The 20,835-nt window shown below is 53.6% G+C and overlaps 9 protein-coding genes across 9 annotated transcripts; 3 read left to right on the forward strand and 6 right to left on the reverse strand.

Annotated features, from left to right (window-relative positions):
* Positions 1-1,268: 1,268 nt before the first annotated feature.
* On the forward strand, positions 1,269-2,646 carry Aspvir_009872 (putative integral membrane protein; the record flags this gene model as incomplete). Its single annotated transcript, XM_043273010.1, has 5 exons — positions 1,269-1,427; positions 1,482-1,586; positions 1,638-2,035; positions 2,099-2,163; positions 2,213-2,646. The coding sequence occupies 5 exons, from the start codon at positions 1,269-1,271 to the stop codon at positions 2,644-2,646; spliced, it is 1,161 nt and encodes a 386-aa protein (XP_043128945.1).
* A 74-nt stretch (positions 2,647-2,720) lies between these two features.
* Aspvir_009873 (putative alpha/beta hydrolase) lies at positions 2,721-4,352 on the reverse strand (the record flags this gene model as incomplete). The annotated part of the gene is made up of 1 exon (XM_043273011.1): positions 2,721-4,352. One exon carries the CDS (start codon positions 4,350-4,352, stop codon positions 2,721-2,723), a length of 1,632 nt encoding a protein of 543 aa, XP_043128946.1.
* A 457-nt stretch (positions 4,353-4,809) lies between these two features.
* On the reverse strand, positions 4,810-6,044 carry Aspvir_009874 (lactonase family protein; the record flags this gene model as incomplete). The annotated part of the gene is made up of 4 exons (XM_043273012.1): positions 4,810-5,168; positions 5,221-5,697; positions 5,748-5,856; positions 5,901-6,044. 4 exons carry the CDS (start codon positions 6,042-6,044, stop codon positions 4,810-4,812), a joined length of 1,089 nt encoding a protein of 362 aa, XP_043128947.1.
* A 279-nt stretch (positions 6,045-6,323) lies between these two features.
* On the forward strand, positions 6,324-6,932 carry Aspvir_009875 (carboxymuconolactone decarboxylase family protein; the record flags this gene model as incomplete). The annotated part of the gene is made up of 1 exon (XM_043273013.1): positions 6,324-6,932. One exon carries the CDS (start codon positions 6,324-6,326, stop codon positions 6,930-6,932), a length of 609 nt encoding a protein of 202 aa, XP_043128948.1.
* A 77-nt stretch (positions 6,933-7,009) lies between these two features.
* egl2 (putative endoglucanase) lies at positions 7,010-8,397 on the reverse strand (the record flags this gene model as incomplete). The annotated part of the gene is made up of 5 exons (XM_043273014.1): positions 7,010-7,749; positions 7,801-7,898; positions 7,944-8,008; positions 8,054-8,265; positions 8,316-8,397. 5 exons carry the CDS (start codon positions 8,395-8,397, stop codon positions 7,010-7,012), a joined length of 1,197 nt encoding a protein of 398 aa, XP_043128949.1.
* A 1,140-nt stretch (positions 8,398-9,537) lies between these two features.
* cbhB (putative 1,4-beta-D-glucan-cellobiohydrolyase) lies at positions 9,538-11,121 on the reverse strand (the record flags this gene model as incomplete). The annotated part of the gene is made up of 1 exon (XM_043273015.1): positions 9,538-11,121. One exon carries the CDS (start codon positions 11,119-11,121, stop codon positions 9,538-9,540), a length of 1,584 nt encoding a protein of 527 aa, XP_043128950.1.
* A 3,719-nt stretch (positions 11,122-14,840) lies between these two features.
* Positions 14,841-15,719, forward strand: Aspvir_009878 (formyltetrahydrofolate deformylase; the record flags this gene model as incomplete). The annotated part of the gene is made up of 1 exon (XM_043273016.1): positions 14,841-15,719. The coding sequence occupies one exon, from the start codon at positions 14,841-14,843 to the stop codon at positions 15,717-15,719; it is 879 nt and encodes a 292-aa protein (XP_043128951.1).
* Positions 15,720-16,054: 335 nt separating this feature from the next.
* On the reverse strand, positions 16,055-17,467 carry Aspvir_009879 (M20 family metallopeptidase; the record flags this gene model as incomplete). Its single annotated transcript, XM_043273017.1, has 6 exons — positions 16,055-16,284; positions 16,328-16,333; positions 16,387-16,454; positions 16,506-16,895; positions 16,938-17,320; positions 17,372-17,467. The coding sequence occupies 6 exons, from the start codon at positions 17,465-17,467 to the stop codon at positions 16,055-16,057; spliced, it is 1,173 nt and encodes a 390-aa protein (XP_043128952.1).
* A 1,336-nt stretch (positions 17,468-18,803) lies between these two features.
* On the reverse strand, positions 18,804-20,464 carry Aspvir_009880 (putative flavin-containing amine oxidasedehydrogenase; the record flags this gene model as incomplete). The annotated part of the gene is made up of 3 exons (XM_043273018.1): positions 18,804-18,950; positions 18,996-20,357; positions 20,411-20,464. The coding sequence occupies 3 exons, from the start codon at positions 20,462-20,464 to the stop codon at positions 18,804-18,806; spliced, it is 1,563 nt and encodes a 520-aa protein (XP_043128953.1).
* Between the last annotated feature and the right edge of the window lie 371 nt (positions 20,465-20,835).

The raw sequence follows: 20,835 nt of genomic DNA on the forward strand, positions 1-20,835 counted from the left end.
ATCATGGGCGATAGTCTAGTTGTTCGGCGACTTGAGATTGATCACTAGCCTGTTAAAGACAAGCCGGAAAGAATCGCAGGCCAACGGTCTAGGTAATGAGGATCAGCAAGGTGGCTGGCCCCGCTAGAAGAACACAGAATGGAGTATGGTAAGTGGTAAAAATGAGGAGGAATAAGCATGATTATAAAGATGATAAGAACGATAACGAAGGATCAATATGCTCTTTGCCTATGCATGGATTGATGCATAGAAGAATTGACTTTTGCAGGATCACTCTAGTGGTAGTCCTACATCCACATTTCGGGTATGCAGATTGCAGACACTTGGGATATCATCCTTATCCTTGCAATAATAAGTCCATGACTCGGTCGAGACTCCAAAGTGAGACACAGTGGAGCATTACGATGGTTAGTGTCTTTGCCAAGGAGGGGATGCTTTCCCACAATGAGGGTGATTCTCGGTCTGTAGACTGTGGCCATTGGTAATAGAGGATGATCTTATACAAGCAGTTGTAGTTGAGAAGAATTTTACTCCAATAACAATAGGAACTAACAGGTCTAGTTCTCTACTGAAACAGCCACAGACACACTAAAGTGTCAATGCACTCTGTGTTTGACTTTTGGCGGGAAAGCATCATGCCTTATGCCATTGCCAATGCCATGCCATACTGGACAATCCCATCTCGGCGGATTCATTCAATAGACGTGCATAGTCCAAGTCTTAATTCAGTGCCCCTGTCGTTCTAGAAACCAAGAAAACTGCCGCTCAGGCCTTGACTTGTGTGGACCATGGAGTAGTTTCTGCCCATGAGGCAGGCTTCAAACGGAAACCTCCGCCGACATTTCTGGATATTTTATAGGCTCTCTCCGGACTCCACAGTTAGTCAGTAGTCTAGGTACTGGTTAGTCTCTGTGCAAGCAGTGTAAATGGCAAGTGGCAATGTCCATCACCGCGACTACACTGACGGACTCTGCACGGAGCAGACTAACAAAAACGGACTACGGCTGAGACTAACCCTGCTAACTGACAAGTGCCAACGGTGAAAGTGCCAAAACTGCCAAAAACTCTCCTGGGACGCTAGAATGTCCCGATCCAGGCTAAAAGTTCCAGAATAGGAGGCAATTCTCCTATTCTGTTGCCTCGGTGGTGGTGCTGGTGGTGCTGGTGGTCTGAGTGGGACTGAGGAGTAGTCCTGTCTTAGTATATATGAATCAATGATTCCCCTCCACTTGCCTCAACTGCAATAATATCAACATGCTCAAGCCAGCATGAGCACTACGAGCAAAGATGACCGTAGTCTCGAGGTCAAGGTCGTTGCGGCCGTCTTCCTGGCCATAGCCTCGGTAACCGTGATTCTGCGCTGCTATGTCCGACTGTTTATCGTCAAGGCGTTTGGCTGGGATGATGGCGCCATGGTCATTGCGATGGTATGTATTCCTCCTTTGCATCTCTCGAAATGCTGAGCTGACCCTGACCCATAGTTATGGTATATGATGTTCTGCGGGTGTATGATCGGGGGAGCCCTCTACGGCACCGGCGGGAGATTCGCTAACCTCACGGCCCATCAGCGCGTCACAGCCATGGAGGTATTTTCTTCTTCATTTCTTGAATGGACACAACTAATGGTTGATGGCAAGTACTGGTGGCTCTGCGAAATCGCCTACTGCTGGGCCTCGGTCGGCTGCAAGGTCTCGGTCTGCATCTTCCTGCGCCGCATCACCGTCAAACGCCTCCACATCTGGATCCTCTACTGTGTCATCGCACTCACGGCCATCGCCGGCATGGCCTTTATGCTCATCATGCTGCTGCAGTGCAGGCCCATCACGTACTTCTGGACCCGCACCGCCCTGGACCCCTCCATCCCCGGCTCCTGCATCAACATCCACATCATCATCGCCATGACCTACGTCTACAGCGCCGTTGCCGCCCTGTGCGATTTCACCGTCGGCATTCTTCCCATCTTCATGGTGCGCAAGCTGCATATGCGCTGGCAGACGAAGATTGCGGTTATTGGTATTCTGAGCATGGCTTGCATGTATGTCCATCCCACTCCCAGGTCACCTCAGCCGCAGCCAAACTGACAATGGATGCAATGCAGTGCCTCCTGCGCCGTGATCATCCGTATGCCCTGGGTCCGCACCTTTGCGGATCCCGACTTCCTCTGTAAGTTCGTTCTCATCCTGGACCACAGGCTCTGCTAACCGCCGACAAGACGCCACCGTCGATATTGCCCTCTGGTCCAACATCGAGGTCGGCCTGGGTATCTCCGCCGGCAGTCTGGCCACCCTGCGCCCCCTGCTGCGCCTGATCCGCGGCTCCAGCACCACCGACGACTACATGTCGCCTATGCCCGGCCAGTCGTCCTCGCGCCGTCTCGGCCCCAGTCGTGACCGTCCCGTGCCGCTGGGATCGTTGGATACGGATGCCGGTGGTCGATTTCGCCCGGATAAACTGGTCACGACCGTGACGACCGTGCATGCGCCGGATAGTCCGTGGAGAGGGTCCAACGAGAACAGCAGCGAGGAGCGGCTGAATTCCGATCGGCCGGCGGCAGAGGGCGGCGATATGGGACTGGGCATCCACCGCACCTTTGAGGTGACGCAGACCTCCGAGGCCAAGTCGGCCAGCGTGAGGGAACATGTATAGTAATGTATGATGAAGTTCATTTGTCATTATTTAATTCTTTCTACCCATAGCATGCTATAAACATAATATGCAAGCTACAGATGCAAAAAACCATTGACCACCTCTGTAAAAGCCTGCGGCTGCTCCACCATCGGCAGATGACCCGCCTTGGGGATGATCTTCAACTCTGCACCCCCGTTGAGGTCACTCGCCATCGTCTGCATCGTCTGCGGCAGCACGCCGTCGCCCTCGCCCGCCACAAACAGACCCGGCACGCGCGCACTCGCCATCCGCTCCCGCACATCGTACGCACACAGCGCCTGCATGCCCTTGTGGAATGCCTCCAGGCTGTTGGCGCGCACCACCTCCTTGACCCGCGCTGCGACCTCCGGCTGCGTCTCGTACGTCTCGGGCACGAACCACCGCCGCGTGGTGGCCTCCGCCAGCTGCTCGCCAATAATGGGTTCCTGCGTGTCAGATGACACGGCACCTTCGCTGGCGGCCATCGCGTGCCGGTCCATCCATGCCTTGCGGTTCGATTCCGGCGCCGAGCTGTTCGTGTCGCAGGCGATGAACCGCGTCACGCGCGCGGGGTACAGCAGTGCCGTGTTCAGCACCGTTACGCCGCCGAGGCTGACGCCGATGAGTGTGGCCTGCGGGATGAGGAGCGCGTCCAGCAGCGCGATGATGTCCGATGCCAGGACATCGATGGTGATGGGCGTCTCGCCGCAGTCGCGGAGGCGGCCGCGCGTCAGGTAGCGTAGGATTCGGTAGTTTTGGTTTTCCGGGTTGGACAGGAAGGCGTCGACAAAACCGTCCCAGATGCTCCAGTCGACCAGGATGGAGTTGCTGAGGACGATGACCGGGGCGGTGGGATCGGTGCTGCCCTCGAGTCGGTACGGTAGCGACACGCCGTCCTTGGTGGTCACATATGACTCCACTGCAGGCCGCGTGGGCGACGGATACGTCCGGGTGAGGTTGTCATTGGAGTGCCACGGCCCGACGACGTCCTTGGAGGCAAGGGAGGCGAGCTCCCGCGGGGCCGGTCCAAATGTGTAGGCCCACTCGTAGACTCGGCGCTTTTTGCTGATGGCAATCTCGCTTATCCGCTTGCTCCATGGGCTGTTCTTGGCAGCATTGTGCTCGGGGCCCTCGAGGCCGTTCTTTGCCGCGTACTCGTACAGCGAAAGGAACTCCCGAGGGGCGTTGGGGTCGATGGCTGCTGTGACAAAGCGGCGAGAGCGACGCCAGCCAGGAACGCGGGAGAGCATATCGAAGTGCTCCTCGCGGTACCAGCGGTTGAGCTCGTCTTCCTGGTCGGCGGGAACGACAACGGACACGGCAATGAGCACAGAGCCAGCGGAGGCGGTGTCGGTTTCATCCTCAAGAGGACGGTAGTCGGGGGCCTTCTGATCGTCTAACAGGTCGTAGAGTCGGCGATCGACGGCAATTTGAGCCATGGTGGCTTTCTCGCGTGTGGTCTTGATGCCGTCGCCTCGCAGAGCCAGGTACGTCTCGCGGGTCAGCTCAACCATGTCGGTGATATCGTACAGAGCAACCCATTCCGGCTCGAGTCCATCAGTGGCCCTGTACCGGAAGCCATTGGTGACAAAGGGCAAGCGTAGACGCAACGGACCGTGTTCTGAGTTGTACCAGTCGTGGAACTGGGCCGCGGGGAGAGACGGGCGGGGTTGCATTGTAACGTAGAGCAGGCCGGGGGTCGCCATTGTGAGTTCTGTAGAATAACCACAACCGGTGAGTACAGAGTATGATGGACAATAAACAAAGGCAAGTAAATAAGATCGAGGATGTTTATTTGGCAGGAATGAGACTTACAACTGACGCCTATTCTACCCCAGACCCCTCGGAATCGACGCCGATCTCGACCGCCGACCGGAGAACCGATGTCTGGCAATGCCGCTCAATGTTAGTCATCTCATGCCATCATTATCAAATACTGTCGTGACTCGTCATTTTAAAGGCGAAATGAGTGAATTCCCATCATTCTCAGTCTGCGATGGATGGGATGGAGTAGATGATGAAGATTGGGTTCTCCTGACAAGGAAGATGAGACGAAATCGACCCGGCCACGTGACTGTCGTATGATCACCCCCATTGCGTTGCTAGTACAACAGATGAGATTTTACTGTCATATATCCACTCTATTCAATTCTATATCTATCATTAATCATACCAAACGGCATTCATTCCGAATCCCTTCTCGGGAATATCCAGCCTAGCCACCCGGGCCAGGGTCTCGTCCTTGAAGCGATATATCTCCACAAACCCGTCCTGGTCGTCGCACAGTGCCAACCATTCATCGCTAAAGTCGCAGGGGCTGACCGCATTGGAGTGACCACCGCTGTTGGAGGTGGGGTGGATGAACAGCTGTCGTTCAACGTTGCCGTTAGGACCCAGCTTGAAGGCCGTGATATAGCCGGTCCAGGGGCGGCCGTAGGTTCCGCGCGTGGTTGCAAACAGGTACTCGCCGCTTTGCGAGGTGAAGCAGACGTCACCGCGGTATTTGTTCGTGGGAGGGACGCCTATTCATCATCAGTATTGGACGGACCGATGGTCATGGCCATAGACACTTACCCGCGGGGAGCAATGGGTAGGTGATGTGAGTGAAGACAGGGACATGGCGCTTCTCGTCAATCACATACACCGCCAGACGGTTGCCCGCCTCCATCAGCGCGTACAGATACTTGCCGCTGGGGTGGATGTCGACCCAACGGGGGTGGTCATCCGGCGACGGGGCCTCGAGACAGTCGACGAGGGTCAGCTCGCCCGTCTCGGGGTCCTTGCGATGGGTCCAGATCTTGTTGGCCTGCAGATCGGCCGAGTAGAGGTAGGTTTCTGTGGGGTCAAAGACCATGCCGTGGATGCCTGTGTTCTCCTGGTACTCGTAGTTCTGGACATTCTTGACCAGGCGGCCGTCAGAGAAGTCGACGGAGAAGACGTTGCCGTAACCAGCGTAGTTGTAAAAGGGCGCGCCGTAGACGTTGTAGGGGGGTTTGTGCGCGGCCAGGACGAAGATGGCGCGGGTGTTGCTTTCGCTACTGGGGGCCAGAGCTGCAGATGCGCTCAGCATGAGACAGTGCAAAGGTAGGAAAAGTGCATACGGTGACCAGCAAGAGGATGAGACACTTGATGTACAATGTCTGTTGGGCTGTTGATGGCGAAGCTGTTCCATTTCTTCATGGCAGCTCCGTAGAGGGTTTTCTTGTCATGCTGGACAACATTAGTGAATGTTATTCAAGTGCTTGGATACATACTGAAATGGTCAACCAGGAGATCGGCTCGTCCTCTGGAATCTCGGTCTTCTTGACCAATTCCAAAGTCAAGGCCTCGTCGTCGAATGCGACGGTGTACAGCCGCCCTGGCGGCGTCCACGTGCCTATCACCAAGTGATGCTTCATTGTGTTGACAGAGGCAGAGATCAATTCAAAAATAACATGATTCTATAAATTTGGACTACATTGAGATGATAATTCTCTCCATACTTCATGCGGGGAACGGCATTCGATGACGGCAGTGCAGAACGAGGAAGAAACAATACCCGCGGCTAAACTCAATTCCCTGACATCATCTACACATTCAACTCTGATATTCACTCTAATACCCTATAAACCACATTCCATGAGACTTCACCCCTCGCACACTCCGCACACCAGCCAAAAACAAAAGCTACATCCAAAATGCGCCTGCCATACGCCCCCTCCACCCCACCCCCCGACGCAGACCCCTCCACCACCGAAATCTACGCCCGCATCGCCGCCCGCAGACACCCCCGCCCACTCATCCCCCTCGATCTCTCCCTCCTGCACTCCCCCCCAGTCGCCGACGGCTGGAACAGCTTCCTAGGCGCCATCCGCACCCGCACAATCCTCCCAGGCGCGCTCCTCGAGCTATCCGTCTGCCGCGTGGCGGTCCTCAACGGCGCCGTGTACGAGTGGAACGCGCACGCGCCGCTTGCGCTGAAGGACGGGGTGACGGCCGACGAGCTGCGGGCGGTGCGCGAGGTGGAGGCGACGATTACCGATGCTGGCAAGGAAGCGCTGGGGCGGAGTGTGCTGTGTGAGGTGCAGAGGGCGGTGGTGCGGTATACGGATGAGATGACGCTGCGGGTGAGGGTCGAGGAGGAGACGTTTGAGCTCTTACGGGCGGTTGGGCTGAATGAGAGGGAGATTGTCGAGTTGACGACGGGGGTGGCGGCGTATAACTGTGTGAGTCGGGTGTTGGTTGCGTTGGATGTGGGGGAGAATAATGGGAGGGAGATGAAGAGTGTGGAGGAGTTGGTTGCTTGAAGTTATTACAACAAGGTTTTAGAGGCGAAGTGAAGGGCAATCAATTTTAAGGAAGAGATGCTATGTGCTATGGAGGTCTACAGGCATTGAGAGTAGTAGTCGTTCAGCTTCTGGCAGGTATATGGGCTGGCGCAAGAGGTTGGACCAGACCATCCGATTCCACCACACTGACCCCAGTGCTGTGCAACTCCGGTGCTGCCGGGATTACCACCAGTGGTAGCGGTCGTAGACGGCTTGGTAGTGGTAGTCGTCGTCGTGGTGGTAGTTGGGGGAGTGCCACCCGAACCACCGACAAAGTACGGCTTCAACAGCGAAAGATAGTTCAGATAGCCAGTGCCAGACGGCGGCTCCATGCTGAATACGTAATCCGCCCACCAGGGGCCAGCTGCCCACCATTCAGCGCCCATCCACACATCCGAGTTGGCAGACATGTAGTCAAGCATGCCCGTCACAGCGGACTCGCACACGCTGTTGGCGCCCCCGGCGAACTCGCCCAGGAAACCTTTCTTACCATTGGTCTTCAACCACTGCGTGGCGGACTGCACGCGCTCCTGGCCGATGGTGGAGCTCACGCAGGTGGCCGAGGTGCCGGACCCGTCTGAGTCGAGATACTGGTGCATCTCGTAGACGATCTTATTCTGGGGGTCGGTGAGGGCCTTGAGGTTGTCGTTGACATTAGTCCAGGTCCACGCGCCGGACCACGAGTTGCCCTCGACAAAAATGTACTGCGAGGTGGCGCCGGCAGCACGGATGGCATTAATGGCGGCCTGGTTGAGGTTGAGAACGAGGGTCTGGTCCATGTCATGGTACTCGTTGTCTGTCCGTCTCGTCAGCTTGTCCTTGCGTTTCAACATTGATGGCAGCATACTGGTGTCGAAAATGACATGGTCATTGGACGCAAATTGGGCAGCCACGGTCTTCCAGAACGCAGCAAAGTCATCAGTCGATGAGATGATATTGCCGTAACTGTCCCGTTGGCAACGTCTAACAGAGCAAAAGGAAGAAACTCACTATCTCCCATAGTTATGGGGATCAATCACCGCATACGCCCCCAGACTCGTAATCGCATTGACAGTCTAGCCTGGTCAGCGACTTTTTCAACATCCAGACCGCATACGAACCGCCTTGAGATCATTCATGTACGTCGCATCAGGAGTCCCCGTCATCGTGTTCGGGATCAGCCTCTCCATCCGGAAGGCCACGCGGAAGATGTTCATCCCCGCATCATGCAGAGTCTTGATCGTCGACGCACTGGGCCAGATATAATCCGTCCCCAGCACGCCAGGGAACTTGGTCTCTCCAAACTCGGCGCCGGACTCGTTCGCCCCGAACCCTATCCATAACCGTCAGCTTCGTAACAGACAGGGAAAGGGGGAGACATACAAACGAACCCCGAAGCCCGCTTCGCATTGGGCACCGCCAAAGCGAGGGGGAGAAGCGCGCAGATAATAGTCGAAGCCTTCATCTTGTATCCTTACTTATCAAACTATCCACTGAAAGACAAGCACGGCTCACAATGAAGGTATATATACTCATCACGGCCAAACAACAAGACATCAGGACGGCCCCTCGGACCGCACCCCGACACTTTCGGCAGGTCTGCATGTCTACAAGGAAAAACCATCCCAAACCGGAACGGAGCCCGTCAGGACTGCCTAACGGATTCGTCACGGTACTTGAGGGTGTAATCTCCGGGACTAGATTGCATGGCGTCTACCCTGCAGGTGGCGACGCCCAAATTGGAGGGCATGTCCTGCAGGGCTCACAGCCACTGTACGAAGCGACCGAACGGGTACTACCCCGACTACTCTGCAAGTAGACTGCTGTTGAGTGTCGACTGTCGGAGGATGATCCGACCCAGTCCGGATCGCTAGGCTAGCTCGAATGGCCGGCATCAATGAGGCCAGGGACTGATCATGATCAATTCAGTATTACAGGTGATATCCCTTGAGTATTACAATGAGCAAATAGATTAAACAAGTAAATTACAGGAGTCGCTACCCTACAATGCACATACAAATCAACGATTCTGGTATTAGGCTAATATCCGCGTATACAATACGACGCAAATGAAGCTGCGGGGGTGGCCCGTAGCGCATACCCCGAGTCCTCCTTTGCGGAGAATAGCTTGATTTGCCTGAATTCCAAGTTTCGCTTGAGTAACTTCCAAGGCCTAAGGTATTTGGCTCGTATGGCATCCCTGCGTGTCAATGTCACGCTGCCACCCTGCACCCCAGAAACCGGCAAGTGACCCCGGAGAAAAGGATATGCAGGCGCAGGGGATAACACAATACCTTGCAGCAGATGACTCCTCGTACAGGCTATATTACGGCAAGCGCTAGACTAGTCAGGGATGAGACTTGCTAAGGGTGAGTTCTTCAGGTATGGTCCAATCAGCTGGATGGAATATAGATTGATGCGGACGCTGCGTATTAAGGGTCGCGAGGCTTATTAGTCCTATGAAAGGAAATACAAAGAGAAACTAATGAAGAAAATAAATGCATTGAAACACTGAATTCAACTAGTCGGGTAATAGTAAACCATTTTTCTTCAAGCAGCCAACGTCAATCCCGCTCCCAGCTAGCTAGAGTAGGAAGTCAACTATCTACAGGCATTGAGAGTAGTAGTCGTTCAGCTTCTGGCAGGTGTATGGGCTCGCGCAAGAGGTTGCACCGGACCATCCGATTCCACCACACTGGCCATAGTGCTGAGCGACACCGGTGCCGCCAGTGCTGCCACCAGTGGTAGTGGTCGTCGTAGGCTGCGCGGTGGTGGTAGTTCCGCCCGAACCACCGCTGCTGAAGGTAGAGCCGATGGGGCCGACCTTGATGTTGGAGTAGACGACGGAGGCGTCCGGGTGGTTGCTCTCAACATCGGAGGGCACGCCAGAGGAGATGTCGCAAGTGCCGCGGGCCACGCCGGGGGTGGTGGAGGAGCCAGTGGTCGGGTAGTTGCTGTCGAGCCAGAGCATGTTGGCCGAGTGGTCATCCCACAGGGACATGACGAGGACCATGCCCTGGGCGAGCGCAGCGCCCATGCCCTCCATACCGCCGTGCTTGGCGAAGACGTTGGTGTCCCCGAACAGACTCTTCTGGGCGGTACAGTAGTCGTTGGTGATGGAGTTGCCGGTGACACCAGACCAGGTCGACACTGAGTTGGGGATCACCTTGCCGTTCTGCACGTAGAAGCGCTTGATCTCTTTGAGGGTGCCGCTGGCGGTACCACCGTTGGTGATGAACTGGGTGACGACGGTGAACTTGCTCTTGGTGTCGACGGTCATGCCGGGACCGTAGAAGGTCTTGTTGCCCTGGCGGAAGGAGTTGAAATCGCATCCGTCGGGGTCGCAGGTGCCGCCATAGCGGTCGGTGCTGTAGGTGCCACCGCAGGCGTTGCCGCTGCACATCACCTGGCCAGGAGTGTCACAGGGGTGAGGGGTGAAGGCCGCAGAGATGCTGTTGGCCTCCCAGATATCCATCTCCGCGCAGCAGGAGCCGTGGTTGCCAGTACCCGCATTGGCATCATTGGAGGAGGGCTGCCATCCCTCGACGTTGGCCTGACCATTGATGAACTTGAGGTCGCGAGGGCACTGCGAGTCGCAGTAACCAGTACCGTACTTGGCACCGGCCTTGTTGGTTGGATACTTGGACATGCCACCGTCGGCGTCCATGGCGACAAAGTACAGAGCGCCGTTGAGACCGCAGGGGAGGTTGGAGACATCGACATCAAAGGTGAACTCCTGGTTCAGCAGCTTGAACATCTGGTAGGTGGAGTCGTCCTTCATCATGTACAGACGCGAGCCGATGTTCTTCTGCTGGCTGGTGGTGACGAAGTTGAGGCGGAGGGAGTTGCCGCTGGCAGTCACACCATAGGTGGACTGGTAGTTGGCACCCTCGAGGGCGCAGTTGGACGCGCAGGTCTGATCGTCAGGACAGAGGGTCGTGTCCCAGGTGTTGCCGGTGTAGCAGTTGGTGTAGCCGCCGACGTTGTGCACCCAGCGCCAGTTGGCGTCGATGACCACCTTGCCATTGTTGGTGGTGCAGCTGCCGCCAGCGGTGCAGGTCTGCCAGGTCATGGCGGGATGCACTTCCGCCTGGGAAGTACCGACCTGCTGAGCCTGACCAGAGCCCAGAAGGGCGGCCAGGATGAGCGCGCTCTTGTACATGCGGTAGGAGAAGGTAGTGGCCAGCATTGTGATGGATTGTCAAAGAGTTGACTGGTTGAGGGAGTGATAGGGATGAGGATGAAGAGGAGATTCGAACAGAGGTAGACCTGCTTTTATATCTTATGAGCATGAGAACGAGTTGAAGAGATTCAACATACTCATCCGCTAAAGTCGTCCATGGATTGCTGCAGCAAGCGCTCAACATCGCCGTCGACGGCTTTGCGGACCGTATGCCGTTGTATGTCCCCATGGGGAAAATTCGATTCCCCGGGTGAAGACATGAAGAAATTACAGAGTTCAGTCAACTAGTGCAAACGAGATGAGATGTGATTGATGCCTTTCGCCTCCGGTACCTCGACTAGCAGCTAGTCGGCGCAGTGCCTTGACCGATCAGGAATCGGCTAAATATCCGTGAGGTCAGCGGTTACGCAGCATCTTAGGAGACAACACTAGTCCGTGCTCGTTACTCCTTACTACGTCGTATTACATTTCTGCAGAACCTTAGGGGTTTCTCTTTCCTGATTCGGTCCGTTACACCGCCGCTTTTTGCTCAAGCATCAACTGCCTGATCGTGGGCATGCGTGCTCAGTGCGTATCCTAACCCGTCAGGAAATAACCCTGGAGCAGCCAAAGCACCTATCAAGCACTAGATCAATTTTTTTCTCCCGTACTAATCAGTTGAATAAACTGTGTAGCCAAGCCGGACTTTTCCCTCAAGCAACCTGTATTTCATATTTGCATATATGCGTACTTCACCTTGTCTCCCTGTCTTCACCACCTAAGAGTTAAGCAAAGCTTATACAAGTGAAATGGCCTACGAATAACGCTGCTGGTACTATTATTTGATATGAAGCTTTTAGTGCCATGAACTCTCAAACTGCCCTATACAAGCCATGCTATGAAGGAAGGAATGACGCTCTCTTTTGCATATGTACCCCTTCCCTTCGGTTTTTACAAGCTCCTTTCTCACGCAATACATCATGCCCAAATCTATTCGCATTAGGTGTGGAGATCCCATGCAACAATCAATTAGTCGTCAAATGGGAGAGGTTGGCATATTCGTAAAGAGCCTACTTTCCAGCTGTTCCGACAACTTCAGGCGCTCTCTCCCTCCAGTGAGGATCTTCCAGCCTTGCTGCTCTTGGATACCTTCATTCCGTAACTGTTACAGGGTTTTAGCGTTGCACTTATGTATGGGATGCGCTACTCATTCATGCATATATAGCTCTAACCGAAGATCAATATCAACAGCTACTCCCAAAACGCGGCAAACAGCATGAATTGGAGCTCATTGAGAACTCATAGAATGATACATTATGCTTGAAGTCTCACTCTGCATAATCAAGCACCTTGGGTTATGCCTTTCCCTGATATCTTCCAACGCTCTTCATCTAGTCGGCTTGGAGTCATTCTCAGGAGTCTTGTCCGAGGGTGAATTACCTCACGGAAACTGAAAGAGGAACGAGGCATCACAATTAAACGTATAGCGGAATGACATACGCCATCTTAGGGGAATGCTTGAATGATCCATAGTATGGGTACATTATAAACCGGTGAGCTGACAAAAGTAGGTAGAGACATGACGGGCAGGAGATTTAGTGCGTGCGTGTCCTGACCATGAATTGACGTGGCCGGTTCATCAGGAGTATTCCCGGACTAGGTAGTGATCTAAGCTCCTTGAAAAGCGGCGGGCATCGACTGTCCAATATCGCTTGATGTGACGCTGACTGCAGGCCATCCTCGTTGTTCCTCGGCATTTGGGCGGCTGATCCCTTTAAATTAACTGCACTACGCCACAGATTCTGCAATCATATCGTGGCCAGTTATTACTTCTTCTCTAACTGGCAAGTCGCTAGGTTTTCTCCTCCTGTCCTCCGAATGATTTCTGCCCAAATTAAGAATGCTGAATGGCCCTTCTGTTTCCTAACGGGGATCCCGGTCACTTACTTGGAGTCAGGATACCTATACCACATGCTTCTTAATCTGCTATATCCGGTCTCTATCAATCTATATCCGTCATCTGATTGATGATATTGTCATAACCAGTCACCATTGTCCGGCGTCCGGTAATATCCGCACTATATAGGTATGATTGTTTCATCAACCAACCGGAAGGATCTCAGTCCTTGTGAGTGACCAGCAAGCGAGTCCAATTTGGCCTGCCTTAGCGCCCAGATAGTGAGATTGATCCCAGACTCATCTGACTTGCCACTTCTCCTGATCCTTCAACCACTGACTCCGCAGTCCGCACCCCGCTAACTTACTGCCAGTAACCTAAGCGCCCACGTCGCAGCGTAGAACATGGGTAGCCTCTATAGTGCATGTGCACTTATTCCCCCTGGCCCACGGAGTAATATTTATCTTTTCGCCCTCAGTTTTTCCTTCAATCGTCCTGTTTCCTGCTCAGTAAACCAGACCCTCCGTCAACTCACGCAGTCCATAATGACCGGAACTCTGAGGTATCACCGCTTGTCAAGCTGACACTAACATCCACATCACTCTGTAGTAATCTTACTTGGAAGTATACCTGGTAACCCCGCAGTGGCAACAGGCGAGCCCGGAAATGAAGTTCGATCAACCTGTTTCAGGCGGTCAGAATGGGAATGGTCGATACGAGAGGGGTAACTTTCTAATTAACCTTAGTGAGCTTAGCAGCCAAACACAAGCTGCGAATTCGAGACCCTTTAAGGGCACCTTTGGCGTTGACATGGTGCTACCGCCTGGATTGTCGGCTCTTGCAACCTAAATCCCGAAAGGTCTCTGGCGGAGTGTGTTCGGTGAGAAATGTGGGTATAGTTAGACCTTGACCGCAAGGACTCAGAACCGGTAGACACTGCAGGTGGCTCTTTACGGTATTCTGGCCTGAAGATGCGGGGAATCGCTTAGGTTGAGATCGCTTGATCTGAACAATTTGGACAAGACGGAGGATTCGACCGGATCTGTCGGGTTGGGAAATATCTTCAGATCATGAGGGTGTATGCCCTTCATTGCTTGTGAAATCGTCTTTATTATTTTCAATAGAACTATTCTTCCAAAGACGTCCATATGATAAACCTGAATCTTTATCGTGTGTAGCTTGACTAGATGATTGATCGTTTAATTCTTTGACTTGGAGAATAAAGTAGCATACTACTTATTTTCATCTAAATCAATGACAAGGAACCGTTCATACAATTTCTCTAAACGATTATGCAGGAATAGAATGAAGACTGCGGATGGTTCTTAGCGCTTAGCAACATGTGTACATCATTCTACATCTAAGCAAGCAATGCTATTTCTTATATACCCTTCTCACTCATTCTGACGGCTAGAGAGTCTGAGTAGCTTGAGTTTAAACCTTCTCTGCGAAGTATATATTTAGTGTATTCAAGGACTAGATATATCTTTGGGATGACATTCCTCCCTGGTAGATATGTCCATGGAATATCATCTCTACATATTCCAAGTCTTATAGCTGATAATACAGAAGCTCCTCATGAGCTACGAGTATAAGCAATATGATAAACAACAGCTACACCTACACTGCTGATAGCTTGTTAAGGATGATGCTCAATCGGGAAATGACAGCTAACCCTAATCTTATCGATCAGCCCCACCTTAGTCAGCGCCGAAAACGGCGCGGGGTTTTCTTCCCTTTTGCTGCATAAATTCCCACATCGACCGGATCTCCCCGTCTTCTTACCGTTATCTACCGTCCGTTGTCTTTGCTTCCACTGCAATTCAACACTCCCCCTCGATTCAACATCATGGACAGCTTCATCCTCACCCTCTCCTGCCCGGACCGCCCCGGCATCGTCCACGCCGTGACCGCCTTCCTGGTCGCGCGCAACCTCAACATCGTTGACTCATCGCAATTCGGCGATCCCACCTCGAAGCGCTTCTTCATGCGCATGCACTTCGCCGCCTCCGCCTCCCCCACCGAGGTCACAGACGAGCACCCCAAGCTGACCGTCGACGAGCTGCGCGCCGCCTTCGAACCAACCGCCAAGTCCCTGGCCATGGACTTCGCGATCCACCCCGCCGCCCAGAAGCCCCGCGTGCTGATCATGGTCTCCAAGATCGGCCACTGCCTCAACGACCTGCTCTTCCGGCAATCCACCGGCCAGCTCGCCATCGAGGTGCCCCTGATCGTCTCCAACCACCCGGACTTCGCGCCCCTCGCCGCAACCTACAACGTGCCCTTCGTGCACCTGCCCGTCACGCCGGACACGAAGCAGCAGCAGGAGACGCGCGTGCTGGAGCTGGTCCGCGAACACCAGATCGACCTGGTCGTGCTGGCGCGGTACATGCAGGTGCTGTCGCCGATGCTGTGCGAGGCCATGTCCGGGCGCATCATCAACATCCACCACAGCTTCCTGCCGAGTTTCAAGGGCGCGAAGCCCTACCACCAGGCGTATGACCGGGGTGTCAAGATCATTGGCGCCACGGCGCACTTTGTGACGAGTGATCTGGACGAGGGCCCGATCATCGAGCAGAATGTGGTGCGGGTGAACCATGCGCTGAGTCCCAAGGAGTTGACGCATGCGGGCAGCAATGTCGAGAGTAATGTACTGGCGACGGCGGTCAAGTATGTGACCGAGCGGAGGGTTTTGCTTAATGGGCACAAGACAGTTGTTTTTGCTTAGACTGTTTGCATAGTCGGCGGATTGCCAGGTAGCACTAAAAGTCTCAAATAGGGTTATACAGGATCTAGACTCGTTCAGGGGCGAGAAAAGCAATACAGTGCGTTCAGATACACTATACCAGTGAAGAACTATTCTCATACTCTACTAATGCTGCCAATGGCGCGATGATTGGCTCGAGAGGACAGAGGATATCTTGACATCGAAGACAAGTCGATAAGCGACAAATGTTCGGATGCAAGTAGAGGAATTGCAAGCTGAGTCAGAAGAGAGCATAACTCAACTGGATCAACTGGATCAACTGTCAAAAAACCTGAATAGCATTGCTAATCCAGAGATCACTCCAGAATGGCAATCTCCCATTGCTTCTTTGCCGTCTGAAAAAGCCCCTCTTCTGTCAAAATCTCCCACCCGATCATTGCTAGAGACTTGCCCACAATGACTGCTTCCGCGTGCGCAGTATCTGTCCCAGCAGCAGTAGCAAACGAAGAGTGGTGAAGGAATGAGCCTTCCTGGTCCGTAACGGCGAACATGGCATGCAGTGTTGGAACGAGATAGCTCACGTTTCCTACAGAGTCAGCCGTTGTCTTTGCTCGTGGACCAAAACGTACCGATATCTGAAGAGCCAGTCAAGACCTTGTCGTGGCTCTTGTGATCTTCCGTCCATAACGAGCCATGTGAGTCTGGTATCGTTCGCAGAGGGCGTCATTGATCTTGATATCAGTATACAGTTGATCCCTGCATAATTAGCACTTTAGCACCTGTCAAAAAGAACACTAGAAGACATACTCGACAATATCGACGCGACATCCCGACGATAACGCCCCTGCCTCGATACAATTCCTGGCTCTTCCCATCAACCGATCCAGCCCCTTCAGCGTCGGACTGCGCACCTGCCAGTACGCCTTGGTCCGCTCCGGAATGACATTGGCCACAGTGGGCGTCTCCGTGAACGCGACATGCACCCTCTCATCAGGCTCCATCTGCTGCCTCAGCACAGAAACGTTGTTGTACGCACTAACGAGAGCATCCAGCGCATTTATCCCGTCCCAGGGGTTACCCCCAGCATGCGCGGACTTGCCGGTAAACTCGCAGTGGATCTCCTTGCGTGCGTTCATGAGTACACCGGCGACACCGTCCGAGTCAACACCCGGGAAGAGCTTCTTAGGTCCAGCATGACTAGTTTGTCAGTTCTGAAGCCAGGGAAAGGTGAATACTTACGCCATAAGCGAGATATCGACTCCCTTGTACGCTCCCTTTTCAATCAACTTTGTCTTCCCACCCCCGTTCTCCTCGGCCGGTGTCCCGAGCAACTGCGTCCGTCCAGGGATCCCATACTTCTTCACCAGGGCTGACAGTGCCAGGAATGCTGCCACGCTGCTCGTGGTAATGAGATTGTGCCCGCAGGCATGCCCGATCCCAGGGAGAGCATCGTACTCTGCATTGAAGTTGATCAGCCGGCCGCCGGACCCGCAAGCTGCTTCAAAGGAGGTGTCGAGTCCATAGGCGTGGCGGGTGACAGTGCAGCCTTGGGCTTCGAGAAAGGCGCAGATGGTCTCGTGGGCTTTGTGCTCCTGGTATGCGGTTTCAGGGTTTGACCATATCTAGAGAAATCGGGCAGTTAGCTGAAATAGGTCGAGTTCTGAGCGGAATACCTCTTGGTTGAGCTCTCGCAAGGGGGACTCGAGATTGTCCAGGGTTGCGTCGATGGACGCTTTGATCTCATCAATGTTGGGTATGGGGATTGCCATAATATCTTTCTTGATTGCCAGTAGGGGGAATATACACCTGTGTGAATGACAGAATGACAGTCCTTATTATATGCCGGCAAAGACCGCGGTACTCCAGCCACAAGACCATGACAGATCAAACAGCCGCTGTCTCTGGGTAAAGAACCAAAATTCAATAATGCTTGTCGGCTTATCAATGCGGGGTAAGCCTTTGCAATGAGTATCAGGAAGATACGAGGGTCCAATTGCCGTCGCCAGTCTCTGCCCATCTCTTCGATATGCTGGGCAGAATGAATCCATAGGCGAGCCGTGGTACTTGCTTCTACTTCTCTCCGCATTCAAGTGGAGCATGGGGTAAGCACTCGGGCTTCATTCCGTATGCCATTAGCCAATTCCATTATCCGGAATCATGCAATAGTAAGCGACTATAGAGTTACGCTTTGCCGACCAACGCCTCGCATTGGCGGATCTGCCGAGCTAGCTTCTCCCCGGACATATCTGTCTATATCTTGAGAGAATCATCCCAAATTTTCCTATCTTCAGGTGACTACGCCTATCAATCGTCTATCTTTCCTACTATAATTCCGCAGCGCGTATCAAACTGTCCCTATTGTGCTGTGTTCGCAGCAAACACCCAGTCCCGGCACTCGTGGCATTTATCAGGATTGACATTAGCTTGGACAAACGGCGGATAACTTCCTCAATTGCCGACTGGTGTTTGTGTCCATGACCATGGCCATGATGGTGGAGTAGAAGACCTGCTTGGATCTGGTCTCGATTGTCAAATACACACAACGATAAGACACAAAACAATCACAAAGAATTAAGCAGGACAGTTTCTTCCATTATTATTGATGAGTTCGGCTTCTCGACGCTGAAGGCCCTGCTCATGCAGTTGCCCCTCGGCGCTGGGCGCTGTTTTCGCTATCAATATCCTGCCGGCATCGACACTGATAACTCCAATGTCGCCGGGTTCACAAGAAAGGTGTGACGAGCGCCTTGCTGTTTGTGCATACTGCGTTGGAAACATCATTGGGCCCAGTTTTTGTCACGAGCGAAGAGCCGTGGTATCCGGTAAGTAGTCCTCTTCTTTCCTGTTGACGGGTCTGGATGCCATAGATCAATGAAAGCGGAGTGTCGGGCCTCGCACGGGGAGCATTCTTCCTGGTTCGTCTGCTTGTTTATCATAGTGTTCAGAACCGACGGGCGAATGTGGTTTACGGCGCAGTGACAGAGTTGACTGAAAGCCAGGAGGTGGCGCAGGAGCTGTCCAACAGGGCCGACGCGGAGATCGAGAGCTTTTGATAAGTTTTCTGGACATTAATCCTGGAACACTACAAACCGCAATGAAGGATGATCACTGCCTTCGTTTATACCGCACTCCATGCGACACAAGCAGGTACTTGGCGAACAGATCCTCCGCGAAATCGTCAAACGGCTCGTACGCGGCCCCAAGGCGATACGCAGCTGCTAGACCGGAGATGCACGCAATCTCATGCATATTCTAAACTTTATCAGCCAGTCCATCACATCCAAGGAGAAAACCAACCACCATAGTCCAAGCCCCCGCGTACGTCGTCCGATTCTTCCCATTGATGAACATCATCCCCGGTACAACCCGCAGATAATGCTGCCACCGATGCCCAAACTGCCGCCACCACTTCTTCGCAATGATCTTGTCGGGATTAACGCTCTCCCACGTCCACAGGTGCTTCTGCCGATCATCAAGGTAGATCGTCTGGTAGACATGCCTCTCCGGCTCGAGCGGGGGATTCCCCTCCCCGACTCTGTCCCGGAACTGATGCTGGTAATTCGAGCAGTCGAAGCCCATCTCGATGCACTGGTGCGCGTTGGCGAACGAGTGCGTGAAATACATGGGCGCGAAGCCCTCCCACCCGTCCATCCTGCACGAGGGCTGCTGCTTCGCGAACGCGATCTGCTCCTCTCTGGTGGCCGAGGCGCCCTTGGCGCAGAGATCCGGCTTGTACCGCGTCTCGAAGATGCTGTTGAAGTACTCGCTATCGGAATGGGTGATGGTGATGTCGTTGTAGAAGGCCACGCCGCCGAGGACGTACCGCTCGCGCCAGGTGGCGTGTTTGCTTAGCAGGGCCTTGGCTTCGTCGGCGGGAAGCGAGAGGACGAGTTCGTCGTACATCTCGCAAAAGTCGTCTAAGACTGCTTCCGCGGTTGCGCTGTCCGGACGGGTGGGTCGCGGACGGAGTGTGATGCCGTGGTTGTCTCGTTTGAGGATTTCGACTGGGGTGTTGAGACGGATGTCCACGCCTTTGGACGCCAGATCTGCGGCCCAGTCGCGGTAGAAGTCGCCTAGGTTCGGGAACGTGTACATGGTTGGTTGATTTTGGAGTAATGTGTCCGGATCGTACTCCCATAGTCTCATATTGGGATCATCAAACAGTCTCTCCAGCAGTGCAGCCGAAACGTTCGGTGTCTGGTTCCCCGTTCCCAGGAACAGCGCCATAATCGGGATAACCATCTTGTTGGCAAAGTCCTCGCTGAACCGGAACAGCTTCATTATCACCTTGATGGGCATAAGCCCCAGAATTGGAAACAGGCGCTTAATCCATTTGAGCACGCGGCCCAACTTCTTGATCTCGTCGGACTGCTGGTCGACGAGCGGCGAGGGAAAGACATTCGTGAAGAAGTTCTCCACGCCCTTGCCGAACGCGACTTGCAGTTTCACCGGACGAGGCTCGTAGCCGTACCGCCGGAAGAAGTTGAAGGTGTGTCGGAAAATCGGGGAGCCACCCTGCACGCCATCGTTCAGCCAGTCGGCGCCGTAGCGGGCTTCGTCTAGGGAGATGGAGGTTGCTTGGCCGCCGGTGTACGAGGCAATATCAAAGAGGGTCACTTCGAAGCGATCGGGATGGTTGGCCAGAGCAGAGGCGCAGGACTATTTCATTCAACTGGTGTCCGGATAGATCGATCTGGTGGATGAAGGCTTACCATGCCTGCGGGCCCAGCGCCAACAATCGCAACTCGGTTTTTCTTTTGGGGCATTTCGTTTCTACAGCTATTCTTACACTATGGGTATGAAAACCAAATTAGGAGTCAGATTGGGGTCTTTGAACATCTTATGCTTAAATATGACTGTCGTGCGTGACCATGACATCAACTTCCGCAATCGTCAATCATCACGATGCGATCTCAGATCGATTCAGATCGGCCGCTGATCACTCAATAGACTAGCCAATCATTGCCGTAGAAACGGAATAATCTCTGATAGGTTATTGGGACTTTTCCCCGTATTCCAGATACCTGTTCATCTTGTTTCTCGCCAGCTCCGTGTTCCTTTATCTGACGTCAACTGGCATCTGCTTGTCACGATTGATCTCTCAGCACACTTAGTCCTTCATATATTCGTTGGTAGG

Source organism: Aspergillus viridinutans (assembly GCF_018404265.1).
Source record: "Aspergillus viridinutans IFM 47045 DNA, scaffold_9, whole genome shotgun sequence".
Classification (NCBI taxonomy): domain Eukaryota; kingdom Fungi; phylum Ascomycota; class Eurotiomycetes; order Eurotiales; family Aspergillaceae; genus Aspergillus; species Aspergillus viridinutans.